The following is a 21,281-nucleotide window of genomic DNA, read 5'->3' as shown; positions in this document are numbered from 1 at the left end:
GGAGATCGAGACCATCCTGGCTAACACGGTGAAACCCCGTCTCTACTAAAAATACAAAAAATTAGCCGGGCGAGGTGGCGGGCGCCTGTAGTCCCAGCTACTCCGGAGGCTGAGGCAAACCTGGGAGGCGGAGCTTGCAGTGAGCTGAGATCCGGCCACTGCACTCCAGCCCGGGCGACAGAGCAAGACTCCGTCTCAAAAAAAAAGAAAACTTCATCATATTTAGAGATAAAGAATTTGCTTTATTGTATAAATGACAATTTCAACAAGGGTATAAATTAGGTATAATTATATAAACTGAATATTTACATCCAATTTACATCCATTGTTCTATTAATGAGCAGTTTTAATATATAATAGAATTCAGAATGATAAAGATATCTACATTTAGGCATCAAAAAAAAAAAAAAAAAACAGAAAGCAAAGACAGGAAGTCTACTTGCCCACTCAGTAATTAACAAAGATTTATGTAAAATTCCCACAAATTGATCTCAGAATCACAGCAGCATTTTCTATTAACAAAAACTGTGAAATACTAGGAACTGTGCTTTATATAAAGCTGTTTGAGGCAATCTACATAGGAAATATTGTCAAGATTCATAATTGCACAAATCTGAAAGGTCTTACATGTCTTATCACATATTACGCTGCTGTCATAACTCACAAAGAAGTAATTGTAGTATTTTATAAACTGCTTACTGTCTGTGATTGCAAATTGTTTAGCTAATCCATACAAACTTTCCGGCTGCAAATCTTCAATGTCATAGGTCTGGGTCAGGATATACTCCAGCTTCCAGATGGACTCTCCCTTTAGATTCGCCTCTGTCAGATTCAGGTAATACTGCAACATATCCTGCAGTTAAGAACAGTAACAAAACCTGGTTCACTTTTTGGCACATAAGGCACTGTACAACAAGAAGCGTTCATGTTTAAATTTCTGTGACACTTTAGGCTGGGCGCTGTGGCTCATGCCTATAATTCCAGCACTTTGAGGGGCTGCAGCGGGTGGGTTACCTGAGGTCAGGAGTTTGAGACCAGCCTGACCAACATGGTGAAACCCCATCTCTACTAAAAATACACACACACACACACAAATTAGCCAGGCATGGTGTTGGGTGCCTGTAATCCCAATTACTCAGGAGGCTGGGGCAGAAGAATTGCTGGAATCCAGGAGGAAGAGGTGGTGGTAAACCGAGATTGTGAGATTGCGCCACTGCACTCCAGCTTGGGTGACGGAACAAGACTTCGAAGAAAGGAAAGGAAAGGAAAGGAAAAAGGAAAGGAAATTTGTGGCACTTTGGTAGCTTGAAATTGTCCATGATGTGAGTATTTCTGTCATGGATATTGGCAAACACTACAAATTAAGGCACTTTTCCCCTCAGTGAACTAGTTGTTAAACACTTGTCAGTACTCCAGTGTATGTGTGGTAATCTAGGCTTTATATCTAAACAAAGATAAATATTTGGAATGTGCATACTTACATTTTTGGCTTTTTCAAAAAAATGGAGTCTTACTATATACATTGTTGTATTTTAAGAAATTATTTAGAAATTATACAAGAAATTATTTTTATATTTTTAGAAATTATTTAGTGCTATATCAGGAGAATCTTCCCACATCGGTACATATGTACACATGTATATATACATCGGGGTCTGAACCTCAGATGCTGTGTATTAGATACATAAACACATATATAGATAGATATATACATGTGTGTGTGTTTTGGATCTGAGGTTCAGATCCAAAATTAGGCAACTGAAAGTTGTAGAAAAAATTCTTTTGGACTAATTTATCACACAATTGTTTCATTTCCCCAGACCAGATTTCTGCCACTGTACCTCCTCCCTCCGTTCTTCTGGGGAATAACAGAACCATCTCCTAGTTAAATTCATCTAGAAAAAAAAAAGCAGTTATACCAATAATGGCTTTAATTGACGTGAATTATTTTGAAATTATGTTTCTAGAAAGGGGAAGTTATCCAAACTGAAGTACCCATAAGCTAAACGGCCAGTCTTTTGTGCTAAATTGTTCTAAAGCAGGGAGCCATGAAGCTGCTCCAAAGAGCTTTTGTCCTAAATATCCAATTCAATTTTTTTTCCTTTAAAAGAATTTTTTGGGTGGGCCCAGTGGCTCACATCTGTAATACCAGCAATTTGAAAGGCCAGTGTGGGAAGATCACTTGAGCCCAAGAGTTCGAGACCAGCCTGGGCAACACAGGGAGACCCCCATATCTACAACAGGAGTATAAAAATTAGCTGGACATGGTGGTGCATGCCTGTAGTCCTGCCTACGTGGGAAGCTGAGGTGGCAGGATCACTTGAGCCCAGGAGTTTGAGGTTGCTGTAAGCTATGATCACACTACAACACTTCAGCCTGGGTAACAGAACAAGAACTTGAAAATAAAATCTTGTTTGTTAACATTTATTAAGCATTTAGTATGAGCCAAACCTGGGTTACAAAACAAGAAAAAGAAAATAAAATCTTGTTTAACATTTATTAAGCATTTAGTATGAGCCAAGCATTTTTCTAAGTGCTTTACATAGATTTGTTCATGCAATCCTCATAGCAACTCAGTGAATTAAATAATATTTTAATTCCCATTTCATGGATAAATACACTGGGACACAGAGAAGTTTAGAAATAATGGTTCATGAGAGGGAATGGTAACAGAGCCTACACTCTTCTTGATACTTATATTCAGGAGAAGAAGAATGAACATGGTTTAGTGAAACAGTATGTATACAAGTCCACAAACATGGCACTAACCAATGAAAGCATCTAAATAAATGTGAAGTATTTAGAAGAATAGAAACAGCCTTCCAAAGATTAACCTCATCAGCTCACACTTAGTAAGTCCTGGTAACATTGCAAGTATAAAAAAGAAGGATGCCAGGAGATTTCAATATAAAATACATCTCACATGACTGTTCTGAGAAAAATTCAACTAAACTAATGAAAACTACAAAGATATGCATAAATATGGGGTCAGCTCTGAAATCTGCCAACTTACCAATAATTTATAATCATGAGGATCATACTGAAATAGTCTGATACCAGGATTGTTGGTCTGTTTTTCTAAAACACTCTTCACTGGTGTAACAGCAGGAGCCACAAACAAAGAATTTACTGGACTTCCTGAGCAAAACATATGCACATAAACAAACATTTTTAAATAATAGCGTTTAACTATATTAAAAATATAAACAGGTTCCAGATTAAGAGATCAACAGACATAGCCAAGTGATATGTGATCATTGATGGATACTGACTTGAAACAACTATAAAGAGACAATTTTGAGAAAACAGGGGCATTTTTGTTATTGATACTGGATAATTATTGTTGATTTTGTTAAGTAAGTTTGTGGTTATGTAAATTATCCATATATTTTAGCAATGAATATAGAATATGTAGTGCTGAAATAGATCCAGTGTTTGAGATTCACTTTCAAATACTCCAGCAAAAAAATTAAAAGAATATAAGGCCAGGTGTGGTGGCTCAGGCCTGTAATCCCAGCACTTTGGGAGGCTGAGGTGGGCAGATCACTAGGTCAAGAGATCGAGACCTTCCTGGCCAACATGATGAAATTAGCTAGGCATGGTGACACACATGTAGTCCCAGCTACTCAGGAGGCTGAGGCAGGATGATCGCTTGAACCGGGGAGGCGGAGGTTGCAATGAGCCGAGATCGCAGGGTGCACTCCAGCCCGGCAACAGAGCGAGACTCCGTCTCAAAAAAAAAAAAAAAAAAAAGCGAAAAATCTTGATAGATGTTGAATATGAGTGATGAGTACATGGGGGTTTGTTTGTATCATTCTCTCTGCTTATATATGTATCAATAAGAACTTACAAGTAAGAGCTTAATATATTTTATTTTAAGCTGTTGTGTAAATTGTGCTTTGCTTTCTAAATTCTGAGAAATAAAACAAGTAACATCAAAAGAAACTTGAGTGTAGCAGTTAAAATAGAGTGATATTCCTTTAAACTCGAAGATTCAAAAGAAAATTTGAGTGAGCTGAGGGTTTCTGTGGCTTTTGTGTTGACAGCAAATAAATAACGCTGGCCCTGTGGAGCTAACAGGAGGTTATGTTGAAAAAATCCAGCTGCAGGCCTAATGTTACGATTTGGACACTCATCATACAACCATTGAGGATAATTCAGAAAAGGTTAGTGCTGGCAGATTTTTAAATAAAATGTTTAATTTACTAAATCAGCACATTGACTGGATATTCACCGCTTTGCTCTAGACTCTTAGACTAGGGAGATGCAAACACAGCATTACATTACCTTTTTTATCTGAAAGAACCATAATGCTGTCTCGGTGAGTGTGTCCATAAAATTGTCCTGCAATGACATCACTGTATTTTCGAAAAATATCTATCAATTTCTCATTATAGTATCCTCTGATTGCTGTGATGTTCTGTGAATAGGGCAGATACCCCACTGGAACATGTGCTATGACGTACACCTGGGAAAAGAAACACAAGGAGGCCTCATGAGAATCTGTCTGCACATTGGTCACAACCAAATGACATTTGGATACTCAAGATTGAAAGTATATTAATTAAAATTTAGAAACCAAATATGTCGTCTCTTCTATTTATAAATTATAGAGACAAAATTATAAAACTATTAAGGTCACTATATCTGCGCACTGTTGATGATATAAGGCAACTGTGACTTCAGTCACAATTTTTTGAACTGGCCTCTTTTTATATCAGTAGATGTCCACTAATCCTAAAAGCAAGACAAAATAAAACTTGCAATGCAAGGTGACTCAGGCCTGTAATCCCAGCACTTTGGGATGCCAAAGCAGAGTTTGAGCCACCCAGAGTTTGAGACCAGCCTGGGCAACATGGTGAAATCTTGTCTCTACAAAAAATAACAGAAAAAAAAAAAATAGCTTGGTGTGGTGGCGTGCACCTGTAGTCCCACCTACTCAGGATGCTGAGGTGGGAGAAACATTGGAGCCCAGGAGGCCGAAGCTGCAGTGAGCCATGATCGCACCACTGCACTCTAGCCTGGGCAACAGAGTGAGACACCCCGTCTCTTAAAAAAAAAAAAAAAAATTAAAACTGTAATGAGTTGGCTAGGCATAGTGGCTCACACCTGTAATCCCAGCACTTTGGAAGGCCAAGATGGGTGGATCACCTAGGTCAGTAGTTCGAGACCAACCTGGCCAACATGGTAAAACCCCGTCTCTACTAAAAATACAAAAATTAGCCAGACGTGGTGGTGGGTGCCTGTAATCCCAGCTACTGGGAAGGCTGAGGCAGGAGAATCGCTTGCACCTGGAAGACAGAGGTTGCAGTGAGCCAACACCACACCATTATACTCCAGCCTGGGCGACAGAGTGAGATTCCGTCTCAAAATAAAAAAAAAAAAAAAAGAAAAAGAAAGAAAGAAAATCCATGAGTTACAAAGTGTTTATGCAAAAAAAACCTTCAAATTCTAATACTTTTATTGATACTGGAGTCCACCCCAAGTTTAATAAACATACAAATTTTGCCTTCTGTTTATTCCCAGATGGTTTTGGTCTATGGGATCTACCTTCTCCTTATTCCACTGAGAGCTGTTCAGCGTACTTTCTAGCCATTCAAACTGGTTGGCTGGGTCGGTCTTGTTCAGTGTCATTATATTTGGGCCGTAGTACAAGTTTGTGTTTAGACTGATGATCCTAAGGTTTGGATTAGTTGTAACTTTCTGTGAATAGAAACCGCCTATAAAAACAATTTTAAAACACATTTAGGAAGACATACACATACACACAAACATTGTGAAAGCAAATTCCTGAGGTTTACAATCCAGTCAGGAGGTTGGTGCTTATTTCTCACTGTTTAGTTTGCACATAGATAGGCTGTCATTAGATAAGAATCAGATTTAACAAGCATTTACTGAAAACCTGCTATGGTGCCAGGCCCCATGCTGTCACTTCCAACATATTGAGATAACAACAGTTGTATCCAATATTCACATGAAAAGATAAGTAAGTGTTTGGGCAGTAAGCAATGCGATTGAATTTTATGAAAGAAAGATTTACACACCAGCTTCTACTTTTGTGATTAGGGATTTAAGATGAGAGGCATTGTGAAATATAAAATCCAAAAAATGGTAACACATATGGATCTTGCTAGAGACTACTTGGAAAAAAAAGCCAGACAAACCACAGCTGCTACAATCTCAGGGGAGAAGAGGTTTAAAGGCATCACTCCACCCACGCCTCTGAACCACCGGTGATGGGACACCCAAGGGTCTGCTGCAATGGCACTTTCAGAGCTAGGCACTAAGGTCTGGCTCAGCTTTCTTTGTCCTGAGCCTACTCACTATGCACGGCTTTCCCTAGCTTTCAATCATGATTGATCACTGCCCCTTTAATTTTCTCTATTCTTTCTTGTAGTCGTAACACCTTATTATTTTTACTACGGTATTAGCAGGGCAGTTGGGTTTGAATTTGTCAGAAGTTATTTTTGAGATGCTGCCTTTCATGTCCTAGGAGGAGAAAATGACAACAGGTCTCACTAGGGCCTCGGGGATGACAAAGTTTGAGGCCCCTCATGCAGCGCATCTCTGCTCCAAATCACTTTTGCCTTTAAGACTTTCTCAGGATGCCTTCTATGACTTTTAACGTAATATTATACTCCAGTGTTTAACTGGAGCTTTGAGGGCTGTCATTGGAATGGATATTATTATGAAACTCATATGGTTTTTTCTTAGGGCCTGCATTCCACTTCTCAGCTTTTTTCTGCCTCCCGTGCTTTATGCTGAGTCTTCTTAGAAGGCAGAGCATTTCTTTAGGAATCTTGATCATTCTTTATGGCTCTCCCTTCAACCTGCACAAGCTCTCCATGTGTCTTGTAGGACGTGAAGTATAAGACTAGACATAGGCCGGGCATGGTGGCTCATGCCTATAATCCCAGCACTTTGGGAGGCCAAGGCAGGTAGATCTCCTGAGGTCAGAAGTTTGAGACCAGCCTGACCAACACAGTGAAACCCTATCTTTACTAAAAATACAAAAATTAGCCAGGTATGGCGGTGGGTGCCTGTAATCCCAGCTACTCAGGAGGCTGCGGCAGGAGAATCGCTTGAACCCAGGAGGCAGAGGTTGCAGTGAGCCAAGACCGCACCATTGCACTCTAGCCTGGGCAATGAGTAAAACTCCATCTAAAACAAACAAACAAAAAGACTAGATATAGTTCTCTAGATTAATCAGAACCATAGTCTAATTCTAATCTATCATGTCTCAAATTCATAAACACTATGATTTGCTGCATGCTAGCCAAAACAATAACAAAATAGTGGCAAAAGCCAAAGGGTTAACAAAAACACTGAAAGAAGTGTTTTAACTGAGAGAAGTCTAGCCATTAACTTAACATTGTCTCAACATTCTAAAAACACCAAAGTCTTAGTTTAACAGCTGGGCACCTCAGTTAAGCTCACAAAATGTCAGGGATTTACATAACGATGTGTCAAGAGCCACTGAAGCAGAGGGCCTTTAGACATGACCCAGGGAAGGCCTTACTATGCACTAATTATGCATTGCTTTCCCAAACACCTCAAAGTCCATGTTAAAAGCTTAATTATTCTCACTTTACCAGCTGTTTGTTTTATATAACTGTGCTGCTTTGTTAGAAGTTAGTGTCCATTCTCTCTTCTCAATCAATTTTCCAATTAGAAACATATACTTTTATTTACATTGAAATTCCAAGTTCAGCTTTTGCTCCATGGGGAACATACCTACCTAATTAAAAGTAGAAGAAGAAAAAAGAGTAGAAGAAGAACAGGAAGAGCTCCCTGCAAGATAAACAGGTTCGTGACCTGTGTCACAGGCAGCATTATTACTCACTGTCCTCCATAAAAACTGGGGGCTGCGCTCCAGAATTGGCACACTCAAGCAAACATTAACAATTTAAGTCTAAATAACATGAATAAAAATTGAGGCAAAATAGGAATAAGTAAGTCTTTCACTTACCTTTCCTTAAAGTACTAATAGCTTCTTCATTTAGCCATGGTTTCCAGAGGTTTGCTACTGCATTGTACACTTTACTGGTGACTACAGGCAGTTGATCCTGGCCACAAACAATATAATCCACCATTGAAATTTAAAGATACACAGCTGAATTAATGTAAACACTACTTGAGCACTGACTACTATGTTAGGCATCCAGAGATGCAAGGATGATTATTAGATAGATTTCATCTTCAAGGAATTATAACTTTGTTGGAGACTAGGGGACAAAATGTAACCACTTAACTATAAGACAATGTGCTGGGTACTACCGAGATGTCTGGGAGCCTAGAAGCAAGAACAATCAAGTGTAGCCAAGGGCCAGGTGCAGTGGCTCATGCCTATAATCCCAGCACTTTGGGAGGCCGAGGCAGGCAGATCACTTGAGGTCAGAAGTTCAAGAAGTGCCTGGCCAATATGGTGAAACCCCATCTCTACTACAAATACAAAAATTAGCCAGGCGTGGTGGTGAGCACCCATAATCACAGCTACTCGGGAGGCTGAGGCAGGAAAATCACTGGAACTCACAAGGCGAAGGTTGCAGTGAGCCAAGATCGCACCACTGCACTTCAGCTTGGGCAACTGACTGAGGCTCTGGCTCAAAAAACCAACAAACAAACAAACAAAAAAACAAAGGTGTAGCCCAGGGAATTAGAGTAGAGAGTGAAGAGACCATTTAAGCCAGGCCTTAACTAAGGATTTTATCAACTTAACAAAAGGGCATCAAAGCAAATGCAATGGCCCAGATACAAACACAGGCATAGGCACAGGCACAGGCACAAAGTCCCATAGGTGTGTACCATGTACAGAGAAAAGCTCATGCTTTAGCATAGCTAGGATATAGGAAGGATGTGGGAGTGTGCTCATTAAAGAGACGCCAAAGGCAGGTTTGAGCCTGTACGTGCACTGCCTGATGCAGCATGCTGAGGGAACAGGAAAACACCATGTTTTAGAATTTAACAAAGTCTTCCGAACTGTTCAAACTATTATAAGCTTCTTAACTTTTTGAAGAAAGATTTACAACCACATGCTTTTGATGTGGATAAGTCTCTTTATGGCAGCATAAATTATATCAAAATATTTTGATTTTTAAAATAATACATTTTAAGTATAAAACATTTTTATTATCATAAAGTGTCTTCAGGATGATATAAGCTCTAGTGTAGAAGTAAATGGGGACCCTCGCCCGGGGGAAAACAAACAAAACTTTAAAAAAGTAAATACTGAAGCAGGGAATGGTGATTCATGCCTGTATTCCCAGCACTTTGAGAGGCTGAGGCAGGAGGATAGCTTGAGCCCCAGAGGTCGAGGCTGCATTTATCTATGCTTGTGCCACTGAACTGCACTCCAGCCTGGGTGACAGAAAAAGACCCTGTCTCAAAAAAAAAAAAAAAAAAAGGTAAATACTGAATAAAAACCCCGAAATCATTTGTGCATTGGATAACTGTTTTTAATTTTGTTTTAAAAAAAATATGTTAAATGACTGAAGCTCCTTCTTCACTCTCTTCACTTACTTCTGTACATTGGTAAAATAGACCTATTTCTGAGAGGAGTCTATCAAAAGTTATTTTTCAAGAAGATGCCCAAGTCATAGTAGTTCTTGATGCATGCATCTAATACATGATGAATGTATAGATACATCCAGGGCAAGTAATAACCAAAAGACTTGTTTTAATTGGACTAAACATGTATTTTCAGTTTGTGTCCAAGATCAGGGTCGCCTGTCTGAGAATTACACAACAGCTTAGGCCAATCTAGATTCTGATTAAAAATTGGTGTGCATCATTATCATCATATAATAAAAAGCCATAAAGTCTTGGCCATAAAGTCTTGTTTACTTTGGGATGGATACCAAGTATGGTATGGTGATGGAAAAGCTTAGAATTATGGAAAAATCATTTTAGACTTTCTTCTCTATTTTAAAAATGAGAAATACAAGCACCAGAGAAGTTAGACGGCTGGTCTAGGTATAGATGGTCAGTCTCAGGGCGGGTCTAAATCCCATGAAAACTCTCACAGCCAGTTGTCTATTGCACCATGTTTCCTTCCCAATCCTTTATGGCTATGACATAACCAGTGCTGAGAAATGAAGCCTAATGGAAAGTGACCCACCCACAAATTCAGTGGCACCAGTCTTGCCAGTGTAGGAGTAAATGGGGACTCTTCCCTGGGTGGCAACAGGAAGAATCCTCCAGGCTGTCCACACTGATACCTACTTCTGATGTCATGGGTGGGGACAGACATAAAAATAAAATGAAAACAAATCCTCAAAGGAGTTACAAACATGTATCCCCTGTCACCACTTAATGTGACAATCACCACAAGTCCACTTACTGAGGGCTTATGCTGTGGCAGGTAGTAAGCTATGCCCTTTTCATATCACCAATGCTCACAAAAACTTTACAAGGTAGGTACTACGGCTTCTATTTACAAATGAGTGATCTCTGCATCAGCGATGTTAAGTGAATCACCCAAGTTGGCCAAGCTATTAAAAGCAGGGCTGGGAGGGAGGTGTGGCGGTGGGAGGGAGGGGGTGGAAGGCAGGGCTGGTTAAAGATTTACATTCTAGTGACTATGACTCTAACCCCTGTGTTTTCTAATATTCCAGTCTTCCTGCCACCTAAGACATATAAACACAATGTGTGTGACCTTGGGCTGCTGGAACTCATTTGTTCCCAAGCCTCTGCACTGTGTGGTCTAATATCTCAACAGGAACAAAAGCTCGTTGACAGGCTGACTCAAAAAGACTCACGTATTACTCATCTCAAGATAGTAGGCCAGGGCCAAGAAGTCACTTGAAACTTCAGCTTGTTCTAGAATACAACTCGTCAAAATTACTGTATTCAGGTCCGATTAACCAAAAATAATCAAAACCCCCATTCAGCATTCATTTGACATGAGATGGAAGATATTCTAAGCAAAGAGAAGAATGTGAACACAGAGAGGCGTGAAAGTAGATTTATTTGGAAACATTGAGTATGTTAGTCAGGCAAGAGCAAGAGATGTGCAAAAGGATGTTGGTTTAAGTGAACATAGATCTGAGGTAAAAAGATCCAGAGTTTGGGCTTTGCTCGCAATGGATTTTGAGCACTTGAACAAGTAATTCACATTTCTGAGCCTTCATTTTCTCACTTACAAAATAAAGGGTAGGTCTAGATCAGGGGTCAGCAAACTTTTTTCTATCCATTTCAACTGCTCTATTCTGAAACATGAAACAATCAAAGGCAATGTGGAATGAATGGAAACATAGCTGTGTTCCAATAAAACTTTATTTACAAAAACAAGCAACGGGCTGAATTTGTACCACAGGGGACAATTTCCAAGCCCTGGACTAAACAAAAATCGCTGGGTACAAATCTAAAATTTTACACTACTACAACAGGATGCTGTAAACAGGACTGCTATCTGGCTGTTATGCACAGGTTGGTTCTCAAATAAAAATCTGTTGGAGCCAGGGGTATCTAGGCATTAAATGCTCTGAACACAGTCTCTGCCTTGAATCATGTCTTAATTAGATAAACTAGACTTGAACATAGACCTCCTTCCTCTTTGCTTCTTATGGTAATTTGTAATGTTTTTGTTTTTATTTATAGTCTAGCTTAGATCGGGGTATGCACATATTTGTAGGCCTAATAAGAATTCTGGAAAAAGTATATATTTATCAATATTAACCTACTTGCTAACCTTGCCATGGACATGCAAATAAACATTATTCAAAAGAAAAGAGAAATTGAAGAAGATTATGAAGGAAAACATAAATTAATAATCCACAAACTGGGAGAATTTGCTTTTGAAAACTCACTATTGATATAACTTCTCATGAAATATTAAAAGAATCCTTTTACAATCTGCAAAGTACTTGTCTTTGCCTTTCTTGATGGTTAGGATTAAGACCATATTCTTCCTCTATAAGACCCATTTCCATGCCCTATCACTAGCTAGTTATTGTTACAATTTTGACACTACTAATAGGAACAATTATTTAAGCACTTCTGAAAGTTTATTAAATTTACCTGTGGCCAATAGTCATGATTACCCAGTGCAGGGAAAACCTGGAGATTTGGAAAGAGACTCTGGATGGTGGTTGTCATATTAGCGATCACATTTATAACAGTGTCTGTTGAGAGTTCAGGTACAGGAACATGAGGTGGGCTATCCCTGAAAAAGAGACAGATTGTAAAGAACAAAATCAATTTCATAAAGAGTTATTAGACTTATGCATGATGCCTTGCTATACCTATTACTGCACACTTCCATTTTAAAACAGCAGATTACAGCTAAAGAGTTGATAAACTACTCTTCACCTACCTCTTCCCTACAGAGAATCCTATAAAAGAAAATTAACAAAATACAATACAAAAAATAAGCTGGGAATCCCAGTCTATTTCACTACCTGACTGAAGATTTATAAGGGGCTAAAAACTGCAATAATTGAAAGCAGATGCCAATTGAACCAGAGCCCAAATGCCTATTTCAAATCCCAGTTTTGCCAATTACCAGCTGCGTATACTCGGATAGGTTACTTAGATGTTCAGTGCCTTCATTTCCTCATCTGTAAAATGGGAATAATAATACCCATTGTAAAAATTAAATAAGTTACAATGTATAAGTTAATTAAAACAGCGCCAAGCCCGAAGTAAATACTCTACAAATATTAGCCATGGTCATTATTCCAGGTAAAGAAATATGGGCCTCTTCACTCTGTAATGATGAAGGGAACCAGTTAGTTATACTGCCAGAAGATGATGCTTTACAAAATTGTCATGACAGGTAAACTTCCATTATTGCCTTTTGTCTTTGATAATTTCATGAAGACCTAGTATCAACATCTCAAGATATTGATGCAAGTGTGCTGTTTATGGATTCATCTCTTAGTTAACACTGATATATTTCTGAAATCTGTATTCCAAAAAAAAAACACACTTCTAAAATTGTTCTTACCTCTCATAATGTTGATTCATTTGACCTAGAGTTTTTTAACTCAAATAACTCTTAAAATGTAACTAATCTTCTTATGAAATTCAGCACTCTTATGAAGCTTAGGACACTGTAAATAAATATTAAGTAATTAATGGTACTTATATAATCACTTACCCTGTCCATATCATGAAAGACGCTTCTTGTCCAGAATTTTTAATAAAATCAAATGCTGACAAAATAAGTTGATATGGAGAATCACACAGAACATCTCCAAAAGGGCCAGGATTGGAAGCATTTGCACCTTTAGATGAAGCACACACTTTTGTGTGGTCATCTGTGATGTGGTAAGTAGGGTCTAAGTGTAAGTCAGTCACATGCCAAAACTGACCTGTTGATTAGACAAAAAGTGCAGATAAATCTACTTGTTCTCTTTTGGAATTTTCATATAAATATTTATAGTAAGACTAGAGACGGTTGTTCCTCACTGTGATGGAGGAAAGTCTTGGTAATTTAAATGTTCATACACCTTGAAGTTAAATACAATCCTTCTCTGTGAGAAGATGAGCTTCAAGGAACTGTAGGAACAATTTACTACTTAAGTGTGTCAGAACTGATGAGCTCAGGCCAGGCGAGCTTTCTCATGCCTATAATCCCAGCACTTTGGGAGGCTGAAGCAGCCATATCACTTGAGGTCAGGAGTTCGAGACCAGCCTGGTCAACATGGGGAAACCCTATCTCTACCAAAAATATAAAAAAATTAGCCGAGTGTGGTGGTACACACCTGTAATCCCAGCTACTCAGGAGGCTGAGGCAGGAGAATCGCTTAAACCCAGGAGGCAGAAGTTGCGGTGAGCTGAGATCGTGCCACTGCACTCCAGCCTGGGCGATAGAGCAAGACTCCATTTCAAAAAAAAAGAATGGATGAGCTCAGTATTAGTATCAGCATGATAACCGAACAAAGAGTATTTAGCAAAGCTATGTTTCCATAATAAAATGTATGAAAGTATCCTTTGGAGAGGCCAATGATGACATCATCTTGTGTCTTAATAGTGTGTCTCCTTTAAGAATTTAAGATTTCACAAATTATTTACATTCTTCTTGTAGAAAAGTTGACATATAAATATGTTGTCGTTTGTTAGGGTTACACAGTGAGTAAGCAGACTGCAGAACCAGGAACTATCTATCACTCTTACTTTCTTGTAAATATTGCCTCTGAACATTAATTCAAAAAACATAAATCTCTAATACAAGCTTTAAGCCAAAAATAGGAATTCCCAAAGGTTCTTAAAAGCTATTTAATAGAGGTACATCTTCTAATATATACTCGTATAAAATGTTAATAATATTAAGGAAAGCAACTGTTAAAAAGGATGCTTCCATTGGGTTTTTAGGAAGCAGCCAGGCCCATTTAATAGCATCCTTACTTGGAAATCATCTTAAGAAAGTTTTTTTTTTTTTGAGATGGAGTCTCCTACTGTCTCCCGGGCTGGAGTGCAATGGCGCAGTCTTGGTTCACTGCCACCTCCACCTCCCAGGTTCAAGCGATTCTTCCGCCTCAGCCTTCTGAGTAGCTGGGATTACAGGTGCGTGCCACCACACCCGGCTAATTTTTTGTATTTTTAGTAGAGACGGGGTTTCACCGTGTTAGCCAGGATGGTCTCGATTTCCTGACCTTGTGACCTGCCCACCTTGGATTCCCAAAGTGCTGGGATTACAGGTGTGAGTCACCGCACCCAGCCAAGAAAGTTTCCTTTATCGAAGGTAATACTAGAACAAACAATCACAGTGGTATCTCTCTTTATTAAGTATTTGCTATGTGCCAGGCACTGTGATAAGCAATTTAAATATACTATGTCGTTTGATTCTCAAAACTACTCTCTGAACTGGGAATTATGGTTCTTATTTTAGAAAGGAAAAACCATGCTGGGTCAAATGGAAAATTTGTTAAAGTATACACAGCAAACAAATCTGAACTCCCATACTGAAGGGCCTCCAAGTTTGTTTATACATCATTTACATATATACTCAATGATCCTTATAGACCATGTTTAAATTGTTTTAATAAAGAGATTTTTTTCCACACTTTTGAGTTTTCAAGTTTACTCTGATTATAACTAGAAACACATCAGAAGTGACAAAGTAGCATGCACTGCACCAGAAGCACAGAGCAAACAGGTAGGATGCAAACTTTAAACTATAACAATATGATACAACTGAATAAAATCCAAAGCTGGGATAATAAGGTGAAACAGTTGATATGTTAAGCTGAAAGGGGTGAGTTATCTTTTGGTTGTTGTTTCTTCTCAACATAATTGTCATTATAATTTTATAACACATTTATGTTCACAACTAAGAAATGGTAGACAAAAGATCCAGAAGAAAGTAGTAGTATGGTCAATTACTTGGCACTTAGTCACTATTTGAAAATATCTGCCAAAAGCAATTTTATTTTATTCCATAATGCAGAAAATACTCCAATCTTTATTTCCATCTTATATATACTTTATCTAGCACAAAAAGTAAAGATGGAAAATAGCTCAGAGTGTTCCCAGAGAGTCGTTTTAATGTGAACATGTATTTGTATTATTTCGAGAATGTAAGGGTATAGTAAATGAACATGAAACAATACAGTGTCACGGTTAAGAGTGGAGACCAGAGTCAGACTGTTTGACTTCCAACCCAAGTTCCACCACCCACTAATCTAGCTGTGTGATCTTGGCCTATTTCATTGATGAAATGGGAATAATAGTGCCTACTGTGAGGTTTAAGTGACTTAGCAGAAGTAAAGCCCTTAGAAGGTGTATGGCACCAAGTAAGCTCAATGTTAGTTTTACTGTTTTTTGTTTTTTGTTTTAACTTCAAACCCCATTTCCAAGTAATACTTAAAATTCAAGTATTTATTACATGTTTAGTACTATTTTTTATGCTTCACATGTATGAACTCATTATTATGTATACTCCATTTTACAGATAAGAAACTGAAGCACATAGAGATTAAATTCAAGTTACATGCATCATCTTCAACAGAGCTAAACTATGAATTCAGAAAATCTGACTCCAGAGTCCACATTGCCCTTATCCACATACAATTCCTCTCTGTGTTTTCATATTCAAATATCTCCAGTCTCACCTGCCTCACATGAAAACAGATAATGATGCCAGGCACTCATGCCTGTAATCTCAGCACTTTGGAAGGCTGAGGCAGGAGGATCGCTTGAGCTCAGGATTTTGAGACCAGCCTGGACAACATGGTGAAACCCCATGCCTACAAAAATTACAAAAAGTAGGAAGGATCTCTTGAGCCAGGGAGATTGAGGGTGCAGTGAGCCAAGATTGGGCCACAGCACTCCGACCTGGGTGACAGAGACCCTGTCTCTAAAAAAAAAGAAAAAAAAGGAAGAAGAAGAAAGAAAACCAATAATGCCAATATCTACACACCAGATACTGTGAAGATTAGGGGAAAAAGACTGTAAAAATTTTCAGTATCTGTTTCAGTAAACCCAAAGCTGAAATGCATTAAGAGGACACCCCTCTGATATAATTTAGTACCTAGATTTATGTTTCCAGCACCTAGAATATGCAATGACTTATAGTAGCCCTTCAACAAACATTCTTTAATTTATATATGATGACATTTAGGCAAAGGCAAATTTCATGATATCCTCAAGATCATATGATGACTCAGTAATGAAAGCTTAACTGGAACCAGTCTCTCCAGACTTCCGGTCTAGTGATTTTCTGCTGCATGGCATTGCCAGACAGATAAATTAGGGGATAGTCATTTAAATTCACTGAAAGATGTCTTTAAATAGAAGCCAAGAACAGAGATCTGACAGGTTCTTAACCTGGGACTCATGAATAATGAATATCTGGAAGTCTCATCTCCCTCCCCTAATGAAACTGTATAAAAAAATGGGTGTGCATGTGTGTTTCCAACGTCTGGCTTGTGGTAGAGCTCACACTCCAAACCATGTTTCCTAGTTCAAAGTCCAAAGTTCTTTTTACTACACCACGTTTTCCTGTTCTGCAGACCATCTTTAAAAAGATTTCCAAAAATATGTGTGTTCAACATATCTAGAAAAACTCTCAAAATTATACCAGAAAATCTTTTAATCTAAAGAAAATGTTATAACTTCTCCTCAAGAACCCAATGAACCATAGTTCAGACATAATTCAGCTCGCCTTCTTCCTTATTTGAACAGTTTGAACACTCAGCAGTATATGAATGGTTGAAGTATGACTGCTGGGATTGGCCAAACTTAGCTATTGTTACCAGTGAATACTCTTAAGTTAGGTTTTCAGTCTCATCTGACTATTAAGCTAGGTTACAGTTCATTCACAAGGATTCAAATATAGAAGTAAGGAGTCCTTCTCAGGCCGTATTTAGTTTGATTTAACAGTACCAATCAAGCCAGTCCTAGCCTACTAAATCTAAAGAACTGTAGCTAAAAACACACATGTGAAGCTTCCTAGGACTTTTGTCCTCCGACCACCAGGACTTGACAGGGCAGAAAGCTAAGACTGGAAATTTAAAAGCAAAAACATAACAAGCAAGCCGTAGCCAGACAGGGTGTTGAAAGGAAGTCCAAGCATTTGGGGCTGAGAGGAGGAGGCAGGGGAGTTGTCACATCAAGTGGAAAATATGCAAAATACTACAAACAAGGAGAATTGTGAAACTGCTGAGTGAATACTTCAGACCTTTGAACTCCGGTGATTCCAGTAACACTTCAGACCTGTGAACTCCAGTAGCCCCTCTTCCTTCCCCTTCAGTATGAGGGCATTCAACCTTGCAGCTTCCCATCCAAAACGGAGGTGTGAAGACTCACATAGTCCCCAGAAAGCGCTCATTGAGGCCTCCTTAAAACACAGTGAATTTGCCATTGTGTGGCCTCAAGCAACTGGAGACATTTTATTTCAAAACCCTAACCGGCCACATAATTAAAGTAACATAAGCTAAGCTGTAATAAATGCAGAAACCAGTATACATAAACATTTCGGGGAAATTTCTTGTAATGACTGACATTTGCCACAGTTGGGAAACCAGATTTACAATTTTTGCTTCAGACCTCCCAGACAGCTGAGTCATGAAGACTTGGCCTTCAAAGAGAAGATATTTGCCCTACAGCGCTCCCAAGTCCTGAGAAAGCACAGAATGAGCAAAGAGAGAAGTTTCAGCACTAGGTGCTGCTACCGAGTCTCAGGGACAACTCTTCCCCCAAAGAAAACAGAATTCCACTTCTCTAATTTTGTTTTTCCTCTAACAGTGCAATTAGTTTTAAAGGGAGTTGAGGAGGTGTGAGCACCTTGATTTTTGAAACTGTAGGCTCGGATGGCATTGTACAATCTCCCACCAAAATGTATCTATTCTGGACCAGTGAGTCTCAAACTTAGCTGACCGGAAGGAATCATGCGGAGGATGGGTTAAACAGCATACTGTGGAACCCCAAAGTCGGCGGTTCAGATTCAGTAGGTCTGGGATGGGCTAGAAATTTGCAATGCTAACAAGCTCAGGTGCCGCGGGGGCTGCCACCGGTCCAGGGCCACACTTAGAGAATCACTACTGTTAACAGGCACTGTGTTAAGTGTTGGGAGTGAATAAAATGGGTCCCGCCCGCAGAGAGCCTAGTGGACATCCAGGCGAAATGAAGTCCCCGTGAGTTCCACGGTTGACTAAGGGGCGAGTCTACACCGAGGGTGCTTTCGCGCTCTAGCTGGGTGAGTGGCAGAAAAAGCCACCGATCTCGGTCGAGCAAGACAGAAGAAAGTCTGAGTCACGCTGAAATTTACATCCCTGAGCTGAGGGGGAAACTACAGTCCCCCTCCATTCAGCACTGATTCGGGGCCTCTTGCAGTGCTGGACATCGGACTCCCAGCTTCCTCTTCCCTTGAGTCCCGCAGCTTTTCCTTCCTTCCCCAAGGAGCAAACCAACTGAGATGCAGGATGTAAACAAAAGCCAGGCTGTTGAAATCCGGCCGACGCGCCCTTGGAGCGCCCCCACCGGCGCTGGCATTTCCCCTCGCCCAGCACCGGTCTTCCGGCTGGACGCCCTAACGCTCTAGTCCCTTGGTCGCCCTCCCCGCGCCCAGCAGCCGTAGTGAACGCCGGATGCGTCAGGGCTCCGGCTAGCCGGATCCTCTGCCGGGGGCAGCTGCCCTCCCGCACTTCTCCGGCTGTGCGCAGGCGCCGTCGCTCCCCGCTCTCGGCCCTGGCTGGGAAGAGAAGGGTAGCGGACAACTCACCTACAGCCGGAGGAGGATTCCTGTAGCCTGCGGGCGCCACGGGCAGCCCGAGGCCGGAGCGGCAGTGCCAAGCAGTCAGCAGGCAGCAGACAAGCGCGTGCAGCAGCGCCATGGAGGACCGCGGGGCTGACCCGAAGGCTCGGGCTGTCTCGCAGCTCCACTCTGACCGTCAGGCCTGAGGGTGAGGAGGAGTCAGAAGACGGCTGCGGGTATAGACGCCCGGCTGATCACGTGCAAAGACAGATTCCGCGGCGAGTCAGTTCGCCTGGCCTTCAGCTGCTGTTTAGCGATGATCTGTTCTCGTATTTCTTAGCGTCGGTGTTTGGCCTAGGAAGGAAAGTTCTTGTAGAAGCTCAAATTCAGGCTCGTGTATCAGTGGTGCAGTTGATGTCAAACACTGACACACTGGTGCTTGGGGATAGAGAAAGACATTCAATTTGGTGAAAGCCAGAAGGAGGGAGAGCAAGATCTCTCAAATCCGTCTGTAAAAAGGAAAAAGCGGAGAGTTTTTATACTGCTAGAGAATAAGAGAGGGAGAGTTTCAAATAATCCAGGGGAAGTCTGTTTCTTCAGTCTCAGATAATACCTTGAGCAATTAGACGTCCAGGCATCCGCAGCTGATTGCAAAGCCCTTCGAGGTATTCATCCCTTCTACAAACATTTTTGTCATCCTGAAGTTACCTCTTTGTTCTTGACGAGGAAGCAGTGTATCAGCAGTTTATAATTATATTATGGAAACAGGGAGAATATTGGGCAAAAAGCTACTGGTTAAAATGTGCAAACAAGCAGGAGCCTGATCAGAATTTTCATTATTTCAGTCACTAAAAAAAGTGCTGGGGTGCTGAAATCTCAACGATCCTGATTCCCTTCTTGGGCCAACCTACCCCAGCTTTAATGGGGAGGGCTCCTCAGTAGAGGTGATGCAGAGAGAGCCCTGAAGTATCATGATTTGCAGGGAATCAGCAAAAGTTCTGGATACCGCAGTGGATCTCGAATTGTTATCTCTGGACTGGGAACATCAGCAACACCTGGGAACTCTAGTTAGAAATGCAAATTCCCAAGCACCACCCTAGACCTGTTGAGTCAGAAACCTGCTGGAGCCCAGCAGTTTGTGTTTTCACAAGCAGTTCAAGTCATGTTAAAGTGATTGTGATGTTTGAAAACCAATGCTCAAAGATACCACGTTTTGTTTTTGGTTTTGTTTTTGTTTTTGTTTTAAACTGCCGGGAAGAGAAGGGTCTTAGAATTAGAACATGTCTGAAAATCATACTTTATGCATTCCAGAGATGAATGGAAATCATAGGTAGAGGTGGCTGATTTGATGCTTCCAAAGAACTTTTTTGAATATACTTCTGGCAAAGAAGTGTACAAAGGAGTAAGCAAAGATGATGAATAATCCTGAAACTGCTGGATTCTGTGTTCTATGTTCCTTCTCACCATTTATGAGGACTCTGATCGCTTGGAGATGACAAGCTAATAATTTAAATTTATAGGGTGTGGAATTCCTTTGCAGAAGAAAATGCTTTCCATAATTACTAACCTCAAAAAAGATGTTGTAGAAGGTATTTCTTTCCCATCATAGAAAGGTTTGTTTTGTATCCCATGTAATTTAATGGGAGCATGTCTCATGAAAGGGGTTTTGAAGTGGGAAGCAAGGTGCTTCCATTTTCTGTTTTGCAAACCAAAAATAAAATTTGAAGGCCCCTCACAACCATCTGAATGGGCGACCATCTGAATGGACTCTCTCCCCAGCCAGGGCACCCTAAAGTTTAACGTGAAAGACTGGTTCAGGCCATAAGAAGGAGGCTGGGGGGGGTTTGGACATGCCTAATTAACATCAACACAAACCTTAAGTCTGACAAGGCACATTTAAGGTCTGTTTCTCTAAAGCCTGCTACCTGACGGCTTCATCTGTGTGATAAAATCTATGTCTCACAACGTCTTATAACCCAGACAGCCTTTCTATTGATAATAACTTTTTCAATCAACCAATTGACAATCAGGACATGTTTAAATCTACCTATGATCTGGAAACACCCACCCCCCCGCCCAGCTTCAAGTTGTCCTGCCCTTCTAGATCTAACCAATGTAAAATCGTACACGTACTGATTGCTGT

General features: G+C 40.2%; 1 protein-coding gene across 2 annotated transcripts; it reads right to left on the bottom strand.

The window, feature by feature from the left end:
- Window positions 1-221: 221 nt before the first annotated feature.
- SMPDL3A (sphingomyelin phosphodiesterase, acid-like 3A) lies at window positions 222-20,157 on the bottom strand. Of its 2 annotated transcripts, XM_011944452.1 has the most exons (8): window positions 19,166-20,157; window positions 13,100-13,313; window positions 12,019-12,163; window positions 7,970-8,066; window positions 5,551-5,720; window positions 4,288-4,468; window positions 3,014-3,138; window positions 222-853 (listed from the first exon to the last, which is right to left on the bottom strand). In XM_011944452.1, exons 1-8 carry the CDS (start codon window positions 19,275-19,277, stop codon window positions 536-538), a joined length of 1,362 nt encoding a protein of 453 aa, XP_011799842.1. In that variant the 5' UTR covers window positions 19,278-20,157; the 3' UTR covers window positions 222-535. The 2 variants fall into 2 exon arrangements, with proteins under 2 accessions (XP_011799842.1, XP_011799843.1); XM_011944453.1 differs by lacking the exon at window positions 13,100-13,313.
- Between the last annotated feature and the right edge of the window lie 1,124 nt (window positions 20,158-21,281).

The sequence above is a fragment of the Colobus angolensis genome, unplaced genomic scaffold (genome assembly GCF_000951035.1).
Source record: "Colobus angolensis palliatus isolate OR3802 unplaced genomic scaffold, Cang.pa_1.0 Scaffold231, whole genome shotgun sequence".
Lineage (NCBI taxonomy): Eukaryota > Metazoa > Chordata > Mammalia > Primates > Cercopithecidae > Colobus > Colobus angolensis.
The sequence above is the reverse complement of the archived record's forward strand: the minus strand, read 5'-3'. Positions and strand labels throughout refer to the sequence as shown.